The following is a 15,988-nucleotide window of genomic DNA, read 5'->3' as shown; positions in this document are numbered from 1 at the left end:
GAAGACCGTTCGAATCGCTGCAGCCCTCACGGAGCTCAGGTCCCCGGATGTGGAGCTCACTGCCCTGCGGGAGCCAGAGGTACATGCTGTCTTTGTGCTCAGGGACTTTACATGCGGGGAGGCTGCGGAACCAGAGCTCACAACGAGCAGCTGCGACTTGTTTTCACACTTTATGATTCAGTATGAACACCCGCCACACTCACTGCAAATTGCCAGATTGCTTTCTTACGTTCTTCCTTGAGTTGCATTTGCTAATATACTAATTTTCCTGATGTTTTATTTAGGCAAATCTAGAAGAGAGCTAGCAGTAGGGGCTGTATCTTTTCTAATCCCTTGGTTTATTTCTCTCTTGTATTAGAGTCCAGGTAGACAATCCAGGATGACTAGCAGGATGCTGTTGTCCTCATGGTGCAAGGGGGCTGCTCTAGCTCCCTCTTTCACATTTTCACCCCAGGCAACAGAAAGAGGAAAAGGGGGAGCCAGGTGGCCTTTTCTTTAAGGGCACAATCTGAAAGTTGTGGGAATCACTTCTCCCAACCTATTGGCCTCAACTTAGTCATGTGGTTACAACAAGGTGAAAGAAAGTTGGAGAAATGTCTCCCGCTGGGCGGCCACCTGTCCACACACGTGTAATAACAGTGAATACACCACAGTTCTGTCACATGGACTGTTACTCTGTGGGAGGGGAGAGGAGACAGTGGGAAAATGAACTCCAAGGGAAGGAAGGGCAGCTGTACCACTCACTTCAAGAAAAAGAGCAAAGGTGGCAAATTTTAGAGAAACGTTCAAGTTGCAGTAGAAAGAACAGAGCGCCAGAAGCGGGGATGGTCTTGGCCAGGGTCTCTGAGAAGAGGGTCGGTCCAGCCCCCTCTGCCCAGGAGCGGCCTCCCTCCCCACCTTCGTGACAACCAGCGCCGCAGCATCCAGAGCTGGTCAGTCTAAATTGTCCAAGTACCGTGTTTGGAATCAGGGTTAATATTTTAATGAGAAAGTTTTATTTCTCTGCCTCATTTTGAAAGATTAACTGGCTCCTTGAATTTAAGAATTTGAATTTACAAAGGACATCTGGGGGTCCTTTTTCTGAACCGAGCATGTAGGCGATGACCCAGCACATCTCTCCACGCTAGTAGTGAACAAGTGCATCTATGAGACGCTGTAAAGGGGTCCTTTCAAGGGTCCTTACTTCACCGGAGATGTGCGGCCCACTGGCCTCCTGGACGGGGCGCTGCCGCCACCTGCTGGACGCAGGCTGCAGTCACAGGGGCTCCAGGCGAGATGTCCCTGCATCTGGTCTGCTGGTGGGATGGGTGAGGAGGGGTGGCCGCACTGGAGACCCCCATCAAAGGCTGCTGACAGCCTCGCCTTTGGGGAAAGCCTTCCCAACGAGCTGTCCTCGGTCACCCGCAGACCTGACTTCCAAGGTCAGGTCTCTGCCACCACGCAGAGACCCTCCAGTGACCCACCGGATCTGGGGAGCAGGGGCTGCGGGGTGGCAGTTCTGGAGACATTCATGACCTCGGAGGCCACCTCCTTAGACCCAGGGGGCAGCTGCCTCTCAGCAGCATCTCCAAACGTGTCCTGGCCGGCGGCTTTCTCTCCTGGGGCTCCTCCTCTGTGTGGCAGTGGGCCCCTCCTGCTCTACCCGCCCCCTCGACGCGGAGCTGCTCCGACTGGACTCCCTCCCCTCCCCCCGTGCCCCCCACCCAGGCCGCCTCCAGTCCCTGGATTTCCGGACCACCCCCGCCCCCCATGCTGATGACAAGGCTGGAACTTTCCCCAAGGTTCTGGGCTCGCAGACAGACCTGTCTCTTGGATGTGCCCGCCAGATACCTCCACCGGGCCTCGAATTCCACCCTGAACTTGACGAGCGCCCCATCTTTCCCAGAGAGCTGATTTGCCCCGGTCTTTCTCTTTTTGATGACCGTTGCCTCTGTCCACCGTGTTTACCGAGCCCACTCCCTGGAGACCCCCCGTTCCAGGCTGTCCCCGGGCCGTCGGTTCTGTCTCTGAGCACCTCTCTGCACACCGGGACCTACTGCGCCGCATCCCACCACATCTTCTTTCACCCAGACCGTTGCAGTAGCACCATGGCCTGTCTTCTCACCCTCCCTTCTGCCTTCACACTGCAGCCAGAGTGGATCTGTAAACCCAGAGCGCATCCTCTCCCTCTCCTGCTTAACCCCTTTCAGTCACTGACCTTTGCAGTTAGAAGACAATCCTGACTGCCCCCCGCCAGGCCTGACATCCTGGGCCCCATCGCTCCCTACCCACCTCAGGCTGCTCTCACGCCCAGGGTCCCAGCCAGAGCTTGGCCCCCTTCCTCCCAAGGCCATGCCTTCCCTCCTTGGCACTGTCCTCTCCGCCTGGACGCTCCACTCGGGGCACGGATCACGCTTGCTCATCCTGCCAGGTTTCCTTGGAAGGTGCCCTTCTTGGTGAGGCCTTCCTGACGTCTCTCCCTGACCCAGGTGGGTCCCCACGCTCTCTTGTAACTCTGCTTCCTCTTGGTGGCCTCCTAGCCTCTCGCACATTCCTTCCTCCGTTTGTTCTGTGTATTTCGCTTCTTAGAGTCTGTGCCCAGCTCTAGAAGAGCCAGCGTTAGGGCAGGATCGTGTCTGTCTCACCAGTGACGGCCAGTGTCTAGCACCTGGTGCCACACCCAAAGCGGGTTTGTCTAATTAACGCACAGAGGAAGACACGGATCTTAACACTTTCATACTCAAGTACCTCTTCTGCCCGACTCTCCCTGACCTCTGGGCTGGGCTGCAGCTCTGACTCCACTGCGCTGTGTAAAAAGCACGCATTCTTCTGTTCAAACGGCAGAAGGTCCCCAGGGCTGGCCCTGTGGTCAGGGGGCCATTTTTTCAAGTCCGCACCCTGTGCCTAGAAAGCCCGGCCTGTCGTTGGCACTTGGTTCCTAGCTTTGCTCTCCATTGATACTTTGGTCCCACCTGAAATGCCAGCATAGCTGTTCCGATTTGTCTGGCCAAGAGGGTGCAAGTCGTGGGCCCCGTGAGACCCAAGCTGAGTGTGGAGGTGGGCCAGGGGACCCCAAGCGGCAGGCACAGAGCCCTGTGTGTGGCAATTGTGACGACCCTCCTGTTAAGTCACAGCTGGGCTTCCTGCCCCCTCACCTGGTGGCTTTCATGCCCCGCGCGCCCACCCTCGGGGCTGAAGGAGTCTGTCGATGTCTTGCAACTGAGGAAGAGACACCGGCCGGACGCGTGCCAGGAACTTCGGCCCCGAGGTCTCTCCGGGCTGGGGACGGCTACCGTGGCTACCGGGCAGCAGGGCAGGACCAGGAGGGGAGCGTCCGCCTGTCACCAGCGCCCAGGAAGCCCCTTCCCGCCTGCAGACACTCAAGTTGCTGTCCGGTGTGAAAGGGCGAAGGGCCTGTGCGTCCTCTGATCAGCACCCACTGGACGACCCCTGCCATCTCTTGCCCGCTGAGGACGCAGAGTCCCTTTGTCTGCCTCTCTGCTGGTGAATCCGTTCACTTTTCTCAGTCTCCTCCCATCACTCACACACACACACACACACACACACACACACACACCCCTTAAGTGTCAGGTTGGGAACTTAATTTTCAAGTATTGCGACTGCTAAGTTACCATGGTTTCCAGGAAACGACGGTAACGTTCCAGGTAATTTTGCTACCTCGTTTTTATTGTCTTCTTCCTTTATCTTAACAGTGTTCACCTTTGTACTGGCAAAAGTAATAGCCAATGCATTTTCCTAGGCAGCCAGCTCTTAAAATTTTAGGATGCTGGTGTTGGGAATCAAACTAAATGTTTTAGCATAAATTAAAGCTGTAAATGCTTTTAATGTGCTGTGGGTAAAATAATATGATCACAGGAGAGTCCCGAGCTTGTTAATAAGAATAACAGGCTTGTTATTATGCAGCTGGACTGGAGTCTCAAATAATAGAAGTATGATTGCATCAGAGTTCTAGTAAAAATGAGAAAAGTGAGTCATTAAAGACTTTGGGAACTCCTCCCACTCGACACTGAAGTTCGTGTTTAGAAACAAAAGCAGTGCATCTGAGTCTCCCCCGAGCCGAGCTCGTGGCTGCCTGGAGGAATTATTTCCCTAAAACACATTCATTTTCTCTAGAACGGCCAGTGTGTTCACACCCCAGTCTCCTGTTCAGGATTAAAGAAGGTTTCTTTTGCCTGTATTTTTAATTTGGGGAAAATTGCTATTATTAAATGTACCTTTGTTGAGTTCTAAGTGACAAAAACTTGTAGTTCAGAACTGGTGACTGCATTTCACGCAGGTGTTGGATGGGGTTAGGATTTTGGTGAGACCTGGCTGCTTTTTTCTTGCTAAATGAAGAAAAGGTCATGCGAATGTATAGATGACAGAGCGGTTTGAGCTTCTGTCCAGAGGTCAGAAACAAACCTACCTTCTGTGCTGAGCTTTCACGGTTATAACAGGGCTGTACAGACACACAGCCGGATCCGATACAGGCTGAATCTAACCGAGGACCGTTCAGTTTCATGTTGATCAGAAACCAAACGCGCGAGCTTTGGGGACCCTGGAAGGTCCCCGGTGCAGCGCGAGAAGATTGTAGAGAAAAGCCAGAGGCAGGGGGCTGAAGTGTGTCGGGGGAGAAACGAGGGCGTCAAAGGACAGGAGGGCGCTCTGGATGAGCAGGGGACAGAGGCCCAGCTGAAGCCTGAAATTAAGAGCACGAAGAGATGTGAGTGCGAGAGACTGGGGGTGACGGAAACAGAAATAAAGTGATGAAAGCAAATCTTTTGAAGATCTGCACTGGCAGCCATCCCTGAAATCGCTGCCTCTGGTAACTGGGAAGGCGGGCAGGAGGAGTGGAGGAGAGCTGTCCTTCCGGAGGAACAGGACGAGACACAGGCGTGTGCTCAGATACAGAGATCTTTTAAAGGAATTGACTCCTACGTCTGCAAGGGTGACAAGTCTGAAGCTCACAGGGCTGCAAGCTCTGGTGGGTCTCTGTGTTCAGTCTGGGGGCAGAATTCCTCCTTCTCTGGGAAACCTCGGGGTTCTGTCTCTAAGGTCTCCTCCCGAGTGGACGAGGCCCACCACCTTCTGCAGGGGGATCTCCTTAGCTCACGACACTGACCTCGTCCACAAACACCTTCTCGCAACAGCTGGGTTTGTGTCTGATGAGTCACTGGGCGCCACTGTCTGGCCAAGTGGACACAACGATTAACCATCACACTTACCCGGGAGGGGAAACTGAAAAATGCGCCTGAAACTCAGTGAGGTGTAGATCAGGGTCTACGATGGCATAAACGCTCGCTGGGACCGGGAAGGACACACACGAGCCCAGAGGCAGGGACTGGTAGGTGAAACCCACCCGAGGAGTGGGGCTCCAACCCCTCCAATGCCGGGGGAGCGTGCGCCCAGGGCTGGCGGATCTGCCACTTTTCAAGACGAGCTGAAAATCGAAACTTTTAAAAATGTAGAGTCTTGGGTTTGTTTTTTTAACTACGTGTAATATAAAGTAATTAAAAATAACTTGTGAGTCCATCAAGAGCCTTCTGTGGGCTAAACGCAGCCGTTGGGCAGCTGTTAAAGGATTCTGAGATGGACGACGATTTGACCATCCAGACACAGCAGCAGACTGGAGAGCCACCTCCCCAGGGCTGCCAGGTTGGTGCAGTGATGGGGCAGCGCACAGCCGGGTGACGGGGGCAGCGGCTGTGCAGGGCCCCTGACGTCTGGGCCCGATACCCCCTCTCTTCCTCCCTCTCTGTGCCCCCATCCACTGCACACAGATCTGTGTCCTCCCCTCTCTGAATCTCCGTCTGCCAGGGCTCCCTGGGCAGGTAGGATCAACAGGGATCCTCTGGAGCACAGTCTCTGCCGTGACCTCCCTTTACAGGATCAAGAAACTGCTGAGGATGTAGCGTAAAATGTCACAGAACAAAGACTTGTCTGTTCAAAGTGGTCCATTGGGCAAACCGTCCCATTTGAATGAAAATGTGGAAAGCATCCTGTGCTGCTTGTCAGGGGCTGGACTGCGGACAGAAGATCCCATCGTGTTCCCTGACAGCCCGGCCTGGGGCCAGGAGCGGCCCTGGGAGGAGGGGGCGGTTTCGGGGGTCGGGGTGTCTCAGCTCCACCCAGCCCTTTGGCACACGCAGGTGCATGTTCCCGCACGGCTTCTGGTGACATCTCTGCGTCCGGGAAGCAGGCGCTGTCTGGAAGTGCGGCCCCCAGGGCTCACCAGGACGGACACTAGAGCACCCCGAGGTGTAGAAAGGAAGGCGGGGCCCTAAGGAGGTCGGCGCCCTCGTGCTAAGGATGGCTCGAAGAGACCCCACCTCCTCCCCCAGTTCCCGCTCTGCCGTAGTCAGTTGGTTTAACTTAGGAAATAAGAGTATAGTTTGGGCCCAATATTCCTGCTGTTATTCTTTTTTTTTTTAACATCTTTATTGGAGTATAATTGCTTTACAGTGGTGTGTTAGTTTCTGCTGTATAACAAAGTGAATCAGTTATACATATACATATACCTCCATATCTCTTCCCTCTTGCGTCTCCCTCCCACCCTCCCTATCCCACCCCTCTAGGTGGTCACAGAGCACCGAGCTGATCTCCCTGTGCTATGGGGCTGCTTCCCACCAGCTATCTATTTTACGTTTGGTAGTGTGTATATGTCCATGCCACTCTCTCACTTCATCACAGCCTCTGCTATTCTTGATTAGAACACTTTAAAAAAAGTTCCGTGTTATTATACACTTTTCCAATAAAATATGTGAAAGGGAAATCTTGTAGCGGTTTTGGTGAATATCACGTGCATTTGTAAGTTTTCATTTAAGATATTCTCCAAAAATCATCTTAGTTCCCTCTGTCTGTAGATGTGACGCTGTTTTATTCACTCCTTGGGGAAAGGAGGACTGAGCCTGACCCAACCAGGGCCCCGAGCTCAGTGTGTCCAGACGTGTGGGACCAGGAGGTTTTATCACGCTGAGCATCTCAGAGGACACACCCATCTCACTGGACACACACTAGCATCACCTCCTCTCTGCAGACATGCAAACAGCGTGGCCATGCGGCTCTAGGGGGGCAGCTGGAAGCCGTAAGTGGAGAAGCTGGAACTCCAGCCTGAGGATGTCCGACCTCTTCACGTACCATCTGCCGAAGCACGTTGCTTCCTGTCAGTTCTTCAGAAATCCGATGTCTTATCTTCCGTTATCCTCTACTTACTAAACCTCACACCTCCGAGCATCCCACTAGGTTTCTTCTGGGTTCCTGGGTTTGACTGGCCTTTTGGTGGCCTTTAAGACAAGCTCTCTTTGCAGGATGCTTCCAGAAGTCTCCACAAGGGGCACGTGATACTTTTTTTGGTTGACAACGAGCAGGGCGACAGGGTTAAATGCCGGTGCAGGATCTCGGGTGCCTTACACCCTCCCGAGCATCCCCCTTGCCAACCCTTAGTGGGAAATTCTCCCCCCCGTCCGCCCCGAGGCCTGCGGGAGACCCTTCTCTTCTTAGCGCATTTCATTTTGTCCTTGTCTTCTCGTCGGGTGACCCGAGGTGCGGGAGTGAGATGCACATCATTCCCGGGGACTGACGGCCAGGGCAGGGGGAGAGAGGGGGCCACAGCTGCAGACTCATCGGGGAGCCTTCAGGAAGCCGCTGTGAGTAGGTCACAGCTTCCAGCCGGCCGCATGGGAGTGTCGACACCTCTCGATCCCTCTGCCAGTCAGGGCTTTTGTCTCTTCCCAGCCATCCTTCCAGGAAAGGGGCGTCACCCTCGCTTTTCAGATGAAGACGTAACCTCCACAGGGTGATGTGTCTGAGGTCCCTTGGCCAAAGAGCAGCAGGGCTAAACTCCAGCTGAGGCCGAAGGACTCCCAGCTGGATGGCAGCCTGTCTGGTCCCGACTTCAGAGCCGAGGGCACGTCCAGCGTCTGTGGCTGAGCTTGGGGGAGGGGTGGCTCGGCCCTGCATCCGGGGGACGGCTTCTCTGACAATGCCGGGTGCACTTGTCCTCAGGCCTATGGTTTCAGTGAAAAAGAGCCTTAGAAACAGACACTGCGTGAGATCTCGGTGGATTAGAGAACAGTGTGGCCACAAACGAACTCATGGTGGGCCTGGGGCTGGTGTTCCGGAATCCAGGCACAGGGATGTCTTCTTCTTAGTCTCTGACGTTATCAAGCATTTCCCAATTTTCAAAGAAGCATTTCTCCACTTCACGTCCATTAGGATGGCTACTCTAAAAAACAAACAAACAAAGAAAAAACAAACCCAGAAAACAACAAGTGTTGGTGAGGGTGTGGAGAAATTGGAGCCCTTGCACTGTTGGGGGGAGTGTAAACCGGCGCAGCCGCTGTGGAGGCAGAGTATGGAGAGTCCTCAAACAGCTAAAACTAGAACTATCATCTGACCCAGTATTCCTCTTCTGCGTATAGACTCAAAAGAACTGAAACCAGGGCCTTGAAGAGATATTTGCACACCCATGTTCACAGCAGCGTTATTCACAACAGCCAAGAAGAGGAAGAAACCCACGTGTCCACTGACATCCAAGGATAAACGGAACGCAGTGCATTTGTGCAGTGGACTCATTCAGCCTTAAAAAGGAAGGAAAGACTGACACAGGCTGTAACATAGAAGAAATCTGAGGACGTTATGTGCAGTGAAATAATCATTAAGGAACAAAACAAGTACTGTCTGCTTCTACGTATGTGAAGTTTCTGGAGGAGTCAAATCCATAGGCACAGAAAGGAGGGGGGTGAGGGACAGGGGAGCTGGTGTTCAATGGGGACAGAGTGTCAGTTTGGGACGATAAAGACCTTCTGGAGATGGCTGGTGTCGAAGTCGCACAATGGTGTGAAGGTACTTAATGCCGCTGAACTGTATGCTTAAAAACGGGTAAGATGGTACATTTTATGTATATTTTACCCCAGTTTTATAAAAGAGACATTTTGAGGGTGACTGTTGTTTGGGGGGGATCCCGTGAGCACTGGTGGTGTGCTCGGGAAGCCTCTGAGACGTACGTGATGCATCTCCCCGTCCCCGCCAAAGCCACGGCCAAACATGGCGTCCGTTCACCATCCCGACCCTCAGATAAATCAGAATCGTTGCCTGAATCCTTGGCAGAAGCTATTATGAAAATATAGAGGAAAAGCTTTCTCCAATAAATGTGAAAATTATATTTTCCTTTGTATTAGTGCTTCCCTAGAAGATTCTTAAGATACAATGTTAAGTTTGCCTCTGGATCTAGTCTTTCAAAGTGAATTTAAAAAAAAAAAAAAAAACCTATTAAATAGTGGATAAAGTGAGCTTTTAAACTTTAAATCTGGTTGATTTGTTTATGTATTTATTCCACAGATTTATTAAGCGTCTACTGTGTGCCAGGCCCCGTGCGAGGAGCTGACGGGGAGGGGAGAGCAGACGTGAGGCCCACGGGAGGCCTTTGGGCTGGGTGGAGTCAGGCGCTCTGCTGGGGTCTGGCTGGGGCATGTCAGAGGTAGGTCCCGGAGGCTGGACCTGAGTGGCGGGTAAGGGATTCCCAGGACAGAGCCCGGAGCGTCCCAGACAGCACGCCGGCACCTGCAGGAAGCGCGCAGGGAGGGCTCAGGGGCCTGCTGGGTTTTGGAAAGAGAAAGGCGAAGATGACCAGGATTTTGAAACGGTGATGGCACTCTCTGACTAGGGAGAGAAATGCGGCACGCAGATGAAACTCTGGGCCCTGAATATGTCAGGATTAAGACAGTGCTGAGATTTGCCAGCCTCGCAGCCAAGGCTGGGTACCTGCTGTATTACAAGAAGCGAGTCACACGGGAAAAGAAACCAAAATCTGCTACTGGTAGCAAAATAGTTGTGGTTCTGAGGCCCACCATGTACTGTTTACTCACGCTTTCATTTTGAGTCTTTTCCTTTCTCAGAGAAAATAATTTGGAGAAGATGAGAACCTTGTTACTCTGCGTCTTTAAAGAAGACAGCCGTCTGAGGGCAGAGCCGGTGTCTTGGACGCGAGTGACAGGACGGGTGGCAAAAACATCCTCCGAGATGGGTGTTCAGAGGGTCCTGAGGCTTCCACTACAGAACATTGTCCTTTTCAAGGAAGCCTTAGAAAATATGCAGAAAAGAATGACTAGAAAGAAAGAATGGTAATACAGCTTTGACTTAGCAGAACTGCTCACCAGCCAGTTCACGAGGCTCTGCGTTGAGGGTGTACTGGCGCAAAGCTGTGTCTGCAAAGGGTCCACAGACTGGCGGAGCGGCAAACAAAGACCAGAGGATAAACCTATCGCTTGGAAACAGCAAAGTAACACCCACCGAATACTGTCGTGTGCCAGGCTCTGTGCCCAGCAGAGTTTTACGTATTATTTTGTCTCCACAATAACCCCGTACGGTCTCTTGTTATTATCCCCATTTTACGGAAGAGGAAAGTTCCGAGCGGTTCGATGAATTGTCCCGGGTCACAAAGCAGGGAGGCGACAGAGCAGGGTGCTGACCCAAAGGCCCTGACCGTGGCCAGTGACCCGGGGACTCTCAGCCCTGGCTGCGCGGTAACGGGATCAATGAGCGGACTGGGAACCTAGCCACGTCTCCCAGACGGGCCGAGTCGGGCCGCCCGGGGTTAGCCGAGACGCGGGGGGGGTTTCGAGAGCTCCCGGATCCCACAGCGAGTCAGGAGGAGGCCGGCAAGAGCCCGAGGGGAAGTGATGCCGTGGGGAGGCCTCCCCGCTTCGCCCGGCAGAGCCGCTGGCCGTAGCATCGTGGAGGGAGCCGGCAGGACCGGCGGCGCGTGCGAGGCACTCGTGCCCGGCGTTCGCCAGCAGGCCTGTCTGCACGGCGCGGCGGGAGCTGGCTTCGCCCCCGCTCAGGGCGCCTCGTGCCTGTAGACGGCCACGTGCTTTCAGGCTGTGGGATTTACCTGCGCAGGGAGGAAAGGATCTAAATGTCCTCAGCAGGACAATGGTTAAGGAGCAGCTTGTGGGAAGGTGGTTAGGTCCTCGGTAACGCTCACGGGGCATTTATCCTGATATGGAAAATATTTATACGAAATGTTAGATTTTTTTTAAAAGCAGCATTTAAGACTGTATACGCAGTAAGATCAAAGGAAGAGAAAGGGAGACATCTCTTTTCTTTGAAAGGGAAGAAACACAGCCTAGAATGTTCCCATCCGAGAATTTTATTCGACCGCTTTGCATCTCCTCTGGTCACGGCTCCCTTCTAAGCCCTTTGAAATTCTGTTCACTAAGGAGGAAATCAAACCCGAGAAAATAACACAGCGCTGCTGACGGAGACCTCGCTCCCCTGGGGCCACCGCGCACGTTATACCCTCGGCGCCCGCAGGGCCTACACCCTCCAGAAGCGCAGCAGCGGGGTCACGCCCGCATTTCAAGTCTGGTTCTGGTAAGGGGCCTAGCTGGGAGGCCCACAGCTCCGGGAGAGGGTGTAGATTTGCCCTTTTCTACCGCCGAATGCCAGCAGTTTTAACCTGAAATACTACAGCGATCACAGGACTACCTCCTGGGACAAGCAGAGGCCTCTCCCTGGGGGCAGTACAGGTGCACCTCCAGGTGAGGCCGCCCGCTGCGGGCCGCATGGGACCCTGTCTTACACGCAGACCCCAGGCCTCTTCTAAGCATCTTGGTGAGTCCCTCTGGGGGAGACCACGCCGCCTCTCACAGAGAGTGAGAGATCAGGCGGATAGGAAGCCGACTTTCTAAATCCTTTGGCACCAGCATGAGCTACAAATTTGGGACATAATTTGAGAGGAGTGAGAGGAAAAGACGCAGCCGTTGCTGGTGTCCAGGGGCTGTGCCCACCTTCCCTGAAGTGGCCTTGCACCTGGGCTGGTCCCTAGCTGCTGTCCTCAGGAGTCACCATGGGGTGGCAATCGCCATTTCACAAGCAGGCTGGTATCTCATACTGTGTGTTTCTCCCAGGAGGCTTAAAGTACCTTGATTTTTTCGGAGGAGGGGAAGCAGATTGAGCTCCAAAAGCATTCAGACATTCAAACTTCAGAAAAAGTAGAGAAGCAATTTTGAGAAGTTTAGTAGGAAAGTATTCCTTTCAATAAACGAGGGCACTGACTGTGTTGTCTTGCACGTGACGTGTAAGCTGTGCAAGTGAAGCTGAAGTCTACCGATCAGTTGTGAGCTAAGTAGAACTGAGCGCAGGACACTTACACCCTGCGGGACCTGTTTGTAGACCCAAAGCCCCACTTCCCCACGTCAGTTACCACAAGTCTGTGCGACAGGTAGGAAAAGAGCATAGACGTTTTGCATTTTTTGCATTCAAGCATGGCAGGGTAAAACGACTTGCCAGCACCAAACAGTCAGGACCTCATCTGCAACACCGCTTTCCACCACCTTCTGCGCCACCGGCCCACTGCAGCATCTTTGTCCGGCCATGAATGTGTCGGAGTCCTTCAGCGGCTGAACCTGCGTGGGAATTGTGTAAAGGAGGCTCTGCTCGCTCGTTTTGGTGAGCTGCTCTGCGACACAAAACAGCCGAAGGCAATCCCGGTAAACAACAGCGACGCCTGCTGAAGTTGCGTTCCAGTTTGTGGTGCGGAATCTTAACCAACCATCATGACTGCTCAGCGCCCCCCGGGGAGCCGTCGTGGACGCGAGGTGGGGAGCGGGCCATCCTCAGGAGTAAGAGTCTCTGAGCTCACAGCCTGGAGCCTCTGCTTCCTGCTTTCGGCCCCTGAGGGTGAGGGTGTAGAAGAGCTTGCGGTAGGAACGTCTGAAGGCGGGGCTCGAGAAGCAGTACACCACGGGGTTCAGCACGCCCTGCAGGTAGGTGAGGCTGCCGGTCACGTCAGCGGCGTGGACCATGGAGCTCAGGACCCCGCAGCTGAGCGCCCCTCGGAACACGGCCAGTAGGATGCGGACCAGGAAAGCTGGGCAGAAACACAGCGTGAACAGCACCCCAACCACGGCCACCAGCGCCTGGGCCCTCTGCAGCTTGGGCTGCTTGCGTGGGTCTCGGAGCCGCTTCTGGAGAGTCCTGATGAGGCCGGCACTGCAGAACAGGATGAGGCCGAAGGCCAGGATAAACTGGAGGAAGAAGAGGGCTTCCTGCCAGATCAGGCCGAAGGAGGACCCCGTCCTGGGCTCAGGACCGGGGCACTCGTCCTCAGAGAGGAACACGCTTTGGAGGGTGAGGGCTGCCGTCATGAGCCAGACCAGGACCGAGATGCCCCAGGCCGCCCGCAGGGACAGAAGGTTGACCTTGAGCCGCGAGTGGACCACCCGGAGGTAGCGGTCCAGGGCCACGGTGGTGAGGAAGGCGACCCCCGCGCCGCGGCACAGGGACCGCAGGAAGAGCATCCATTGGCAGGACGCACGTCCCAGGCCCCAGCTCTTGTGCCGCAGGTAGAAGGCGGCGTGGAAGGGCAGGCAGGCAGCCAGCAGGAGGTCCGCCAGGACCAGGTTGAACAGGTAGACGGCGTAGGGCTTCCACACCTTCAGACGGAAGAAGAAGGTCCAGAGCGCCGCGGCGTTGCCCAGCGCGCCCAGGGCGCACTCCAGCAGCAGCAGCGAGGCTGCGGCCGCCTCCGCCGCGTAGCTGGGCGCCACCGAGCAGTTGGGTGGCGGCATGTGGCCGAGCCTGACGCCGCGGAGGGCGGGGACGCAGGCCCGAGGCTGTGCTGTTTCCCACAGAAGGACAGAAAGCACACTGACCAGCGTCCGAATAAAGTCAAAGGCGAACTAAAATTGGTCTGTAGAAAGAGGATCGGGGCAGAGTGCAAAAACCCCTTGCAGTTTTGTTTTGCCCTGAAAGCAGGGAAATTGTGTTTCACTTCCCACATCTGGCATTAAATTGAAGCCCTAGTGCCCTGAGAGTCTCTGCGTGAGCACGGCTCTACGTCCACAGCTGTCACTGCAGGGCTTGGGAAGTTCGGGAAGGCTTGCAGTCTATAAAGCTAAAATAATGATGGAAACAAATAGATTGTTCTCTCGTTTGCACTGTTTTCCGAGAGTCAGATCTGGTCCCGCGTTCCCCTCGAAGAGGATATGGGGTGGTGGGGCGGGGGGGGCTGGCCATTTTGTAGTTGCCCATTTTCACCTGTCCTTTCGTTTTGTTAGATTTGATTTTCTGCTGAGGAGGCCTCCCTGCCTTCCCGCACTACCTGGGTCAGGACCCGCACCCCTGGGCCTCCGTGCTCCCGGGAAGCAGAGTAAAATCGATGATCGGTCAAGATGCACAGGATCCACCCGGATGGCAGGGCCATGAGCCCAGGGACATGCTCCGTAGGCCAGTGACAAAATAGTGCCTGACACACAGCGAGGGTCAAAAAATGAAGACCGATGAACCCAGTCATTCCTACCCATCCTGATCCTAATTCACCCGGTCCTGACCCACGGTTGACCCTAATTCACCGTGTTTCTGTTCAGCGTGGTTTTTTTTTTGGCCGCATGGCATTCGGGATCTTAGTTCCCTGACCAGGGATGGAACTCGTGCCCCCTGCAGTGGAAGCGCGTGGTCTTAACCGCCGGACTCCCAGGGAAGGCCCTGTTCAGCCTGGTTTGGGCTTTGGAATTGAATGGACTCTGGTTCTCTCTGTCTCTCCGCTTAGCAGCGATGTGGGCTGAATATGACAACACCTGCTGGCAGGGTCCTTGTATTTGAGATACTCTTACAGGTACGGCACTGTGCACCGTATCTGGGACATCTCGGGCGCCAGAGACATTTGCTGCAGTCATTATTAACCTCTGTCTGGTGCTTAGACTTTTTTAAGAAAACTTTTTTTCTCTCCCAATGGAGTAACACAATTTCGCACCCAACTGCAGTTCCACGGTGCTTCGATGCCTTCGTTTCTGAGACCTAACTTGGAAGCTTTAAGGGGTCTCAACAGTAAGAATTACTAGTTTGCCGCATGTTTTCCATGTGTCACGTGCTCTCCTGTGTTATTGCAACGAACCGAGCAACACGAGGTGCGGTCGGTACCATTTTAAGCTCTATTTTTTAAAATATAAATGTATTTATTTATTTTTGGCTGCGTTGGGTAAGCTCTATTTTATGGGTGAAGGCGTGGCAGCTCAGAGAGGTTAGGTCACTTGCTCCAGGTCACAGGACAGTCAGCGGCAGGAGCAGGACCCCCCCAGCCCAGCTTGCACCAGAGCCCAGGGTCTTGACCCCGCTGCCCGCCGCTTCCCTGCTGGCGGCAGCCCCACCCCTCTGCGCATGAAAAGCCCATGTCTCGGGAAGCCCACCACGACTATTGATTTGCATGACATTTCGGGTAATTTGACGTGTAGTCCGTCCTGCTTTAATTTTATCAGGGTTTTCCTTTCCAGCTGGGCCACCAGCCCACATGTCCCCCCGTCTCTGCGTCACGCAGGTTCACCTGCCTCGTGTTTCCTAAGAAGGTGCATTTGGAGAGTCGTCCAAGCGTCCAGAGCTGCAGAAGCGTCCCGACTGGTACCTCTCGTGACACCTCCCATGAACCGCGTGCCTGTTATAAAGGGTTCCTTGGGGGCACAAAAGGATGCGTTTGGTCCAGGTGAGGGCTGGCTGGGGACCACGTGTCTCACCTCCAGGGTTGCCATGGCACGCTCACGGTAACACCAGAAAAGCTGGCACTCACTCATCTTTGCAGGGACGGGAGTTACACAAACGCAGGGAAGAAACAGATTAAATCCTTTCTCTCAACGCGTTGATAACTTTGAGAGACGTTGAAGGCTACCCCTTAACTGCAGACTTCTGTCCACAGTACACCAAAGACCTTCTAAATTATAAATATTCTAGCTCAGTAGGTAACATAAACATTAATAATTACACATTTTCCTTTTCAAAAATAGAAAATCAAAGTTACAGAATTTTTGAAAATTCTGCTGGTCTTTCTCAGCACCCTGGTGTATTTTCCTAACTTCTGAAAGACTGAATTGTCCTTTACTTCCTCTCTTTTAAAGTTATAATATTCGAGCTTTTCCCTTAGGGATCTTGTTAAATCTTTTTATGCTTAGAAACTCCATTTTCGAAAACCATTCTATTTCTTCAATACTCTTCCTATTAAGGAAACTTCTCTGTTCTC

At 53.7% G+C, this 15,988-nt stretch overlaps 1 protein-coding gene across 1 annotated transcript; it reads right to left on the bottom strand.

Annotated features, from left to right (window-relative positions):
• Window positions 1-12,596: 12,596 nt before the first annotated feature.
• GPR31 (G protein-coupled receptor 31) lies at window positions 12,597-13,550 on the bottom strand. Its single transcript, XM_007108105.3, has one exon. It carries the CDS (start codon window positions 13,548-13,550, stop codon window positions 12,597-12,599), a length of 954 nt encoding a protein of 317 aa, XP_007108167.3.
• Window positions 13,551-15,988: the final 2,438 nt, after the last annotated feature.

This window comes from Physeter macrocephalus, chromosome 10, assembly GCF_002837175.3.
Source record: "Physeter macrocephalus isolate SW-GA chromosome 10, ASM283717v5, whole genome shotgun sequence".
Taxonomy (NCBI): Eukaryota; Metazoa; Chordata; class Mammalia; order Artiodactyla; family Physeteridae; genus Physeter; species Physeter macrocephalus.
Note: the sequence above shows the minus strand (reverse complement) of the source record. Positions and strands in the feature narration are given on the sequence as shown.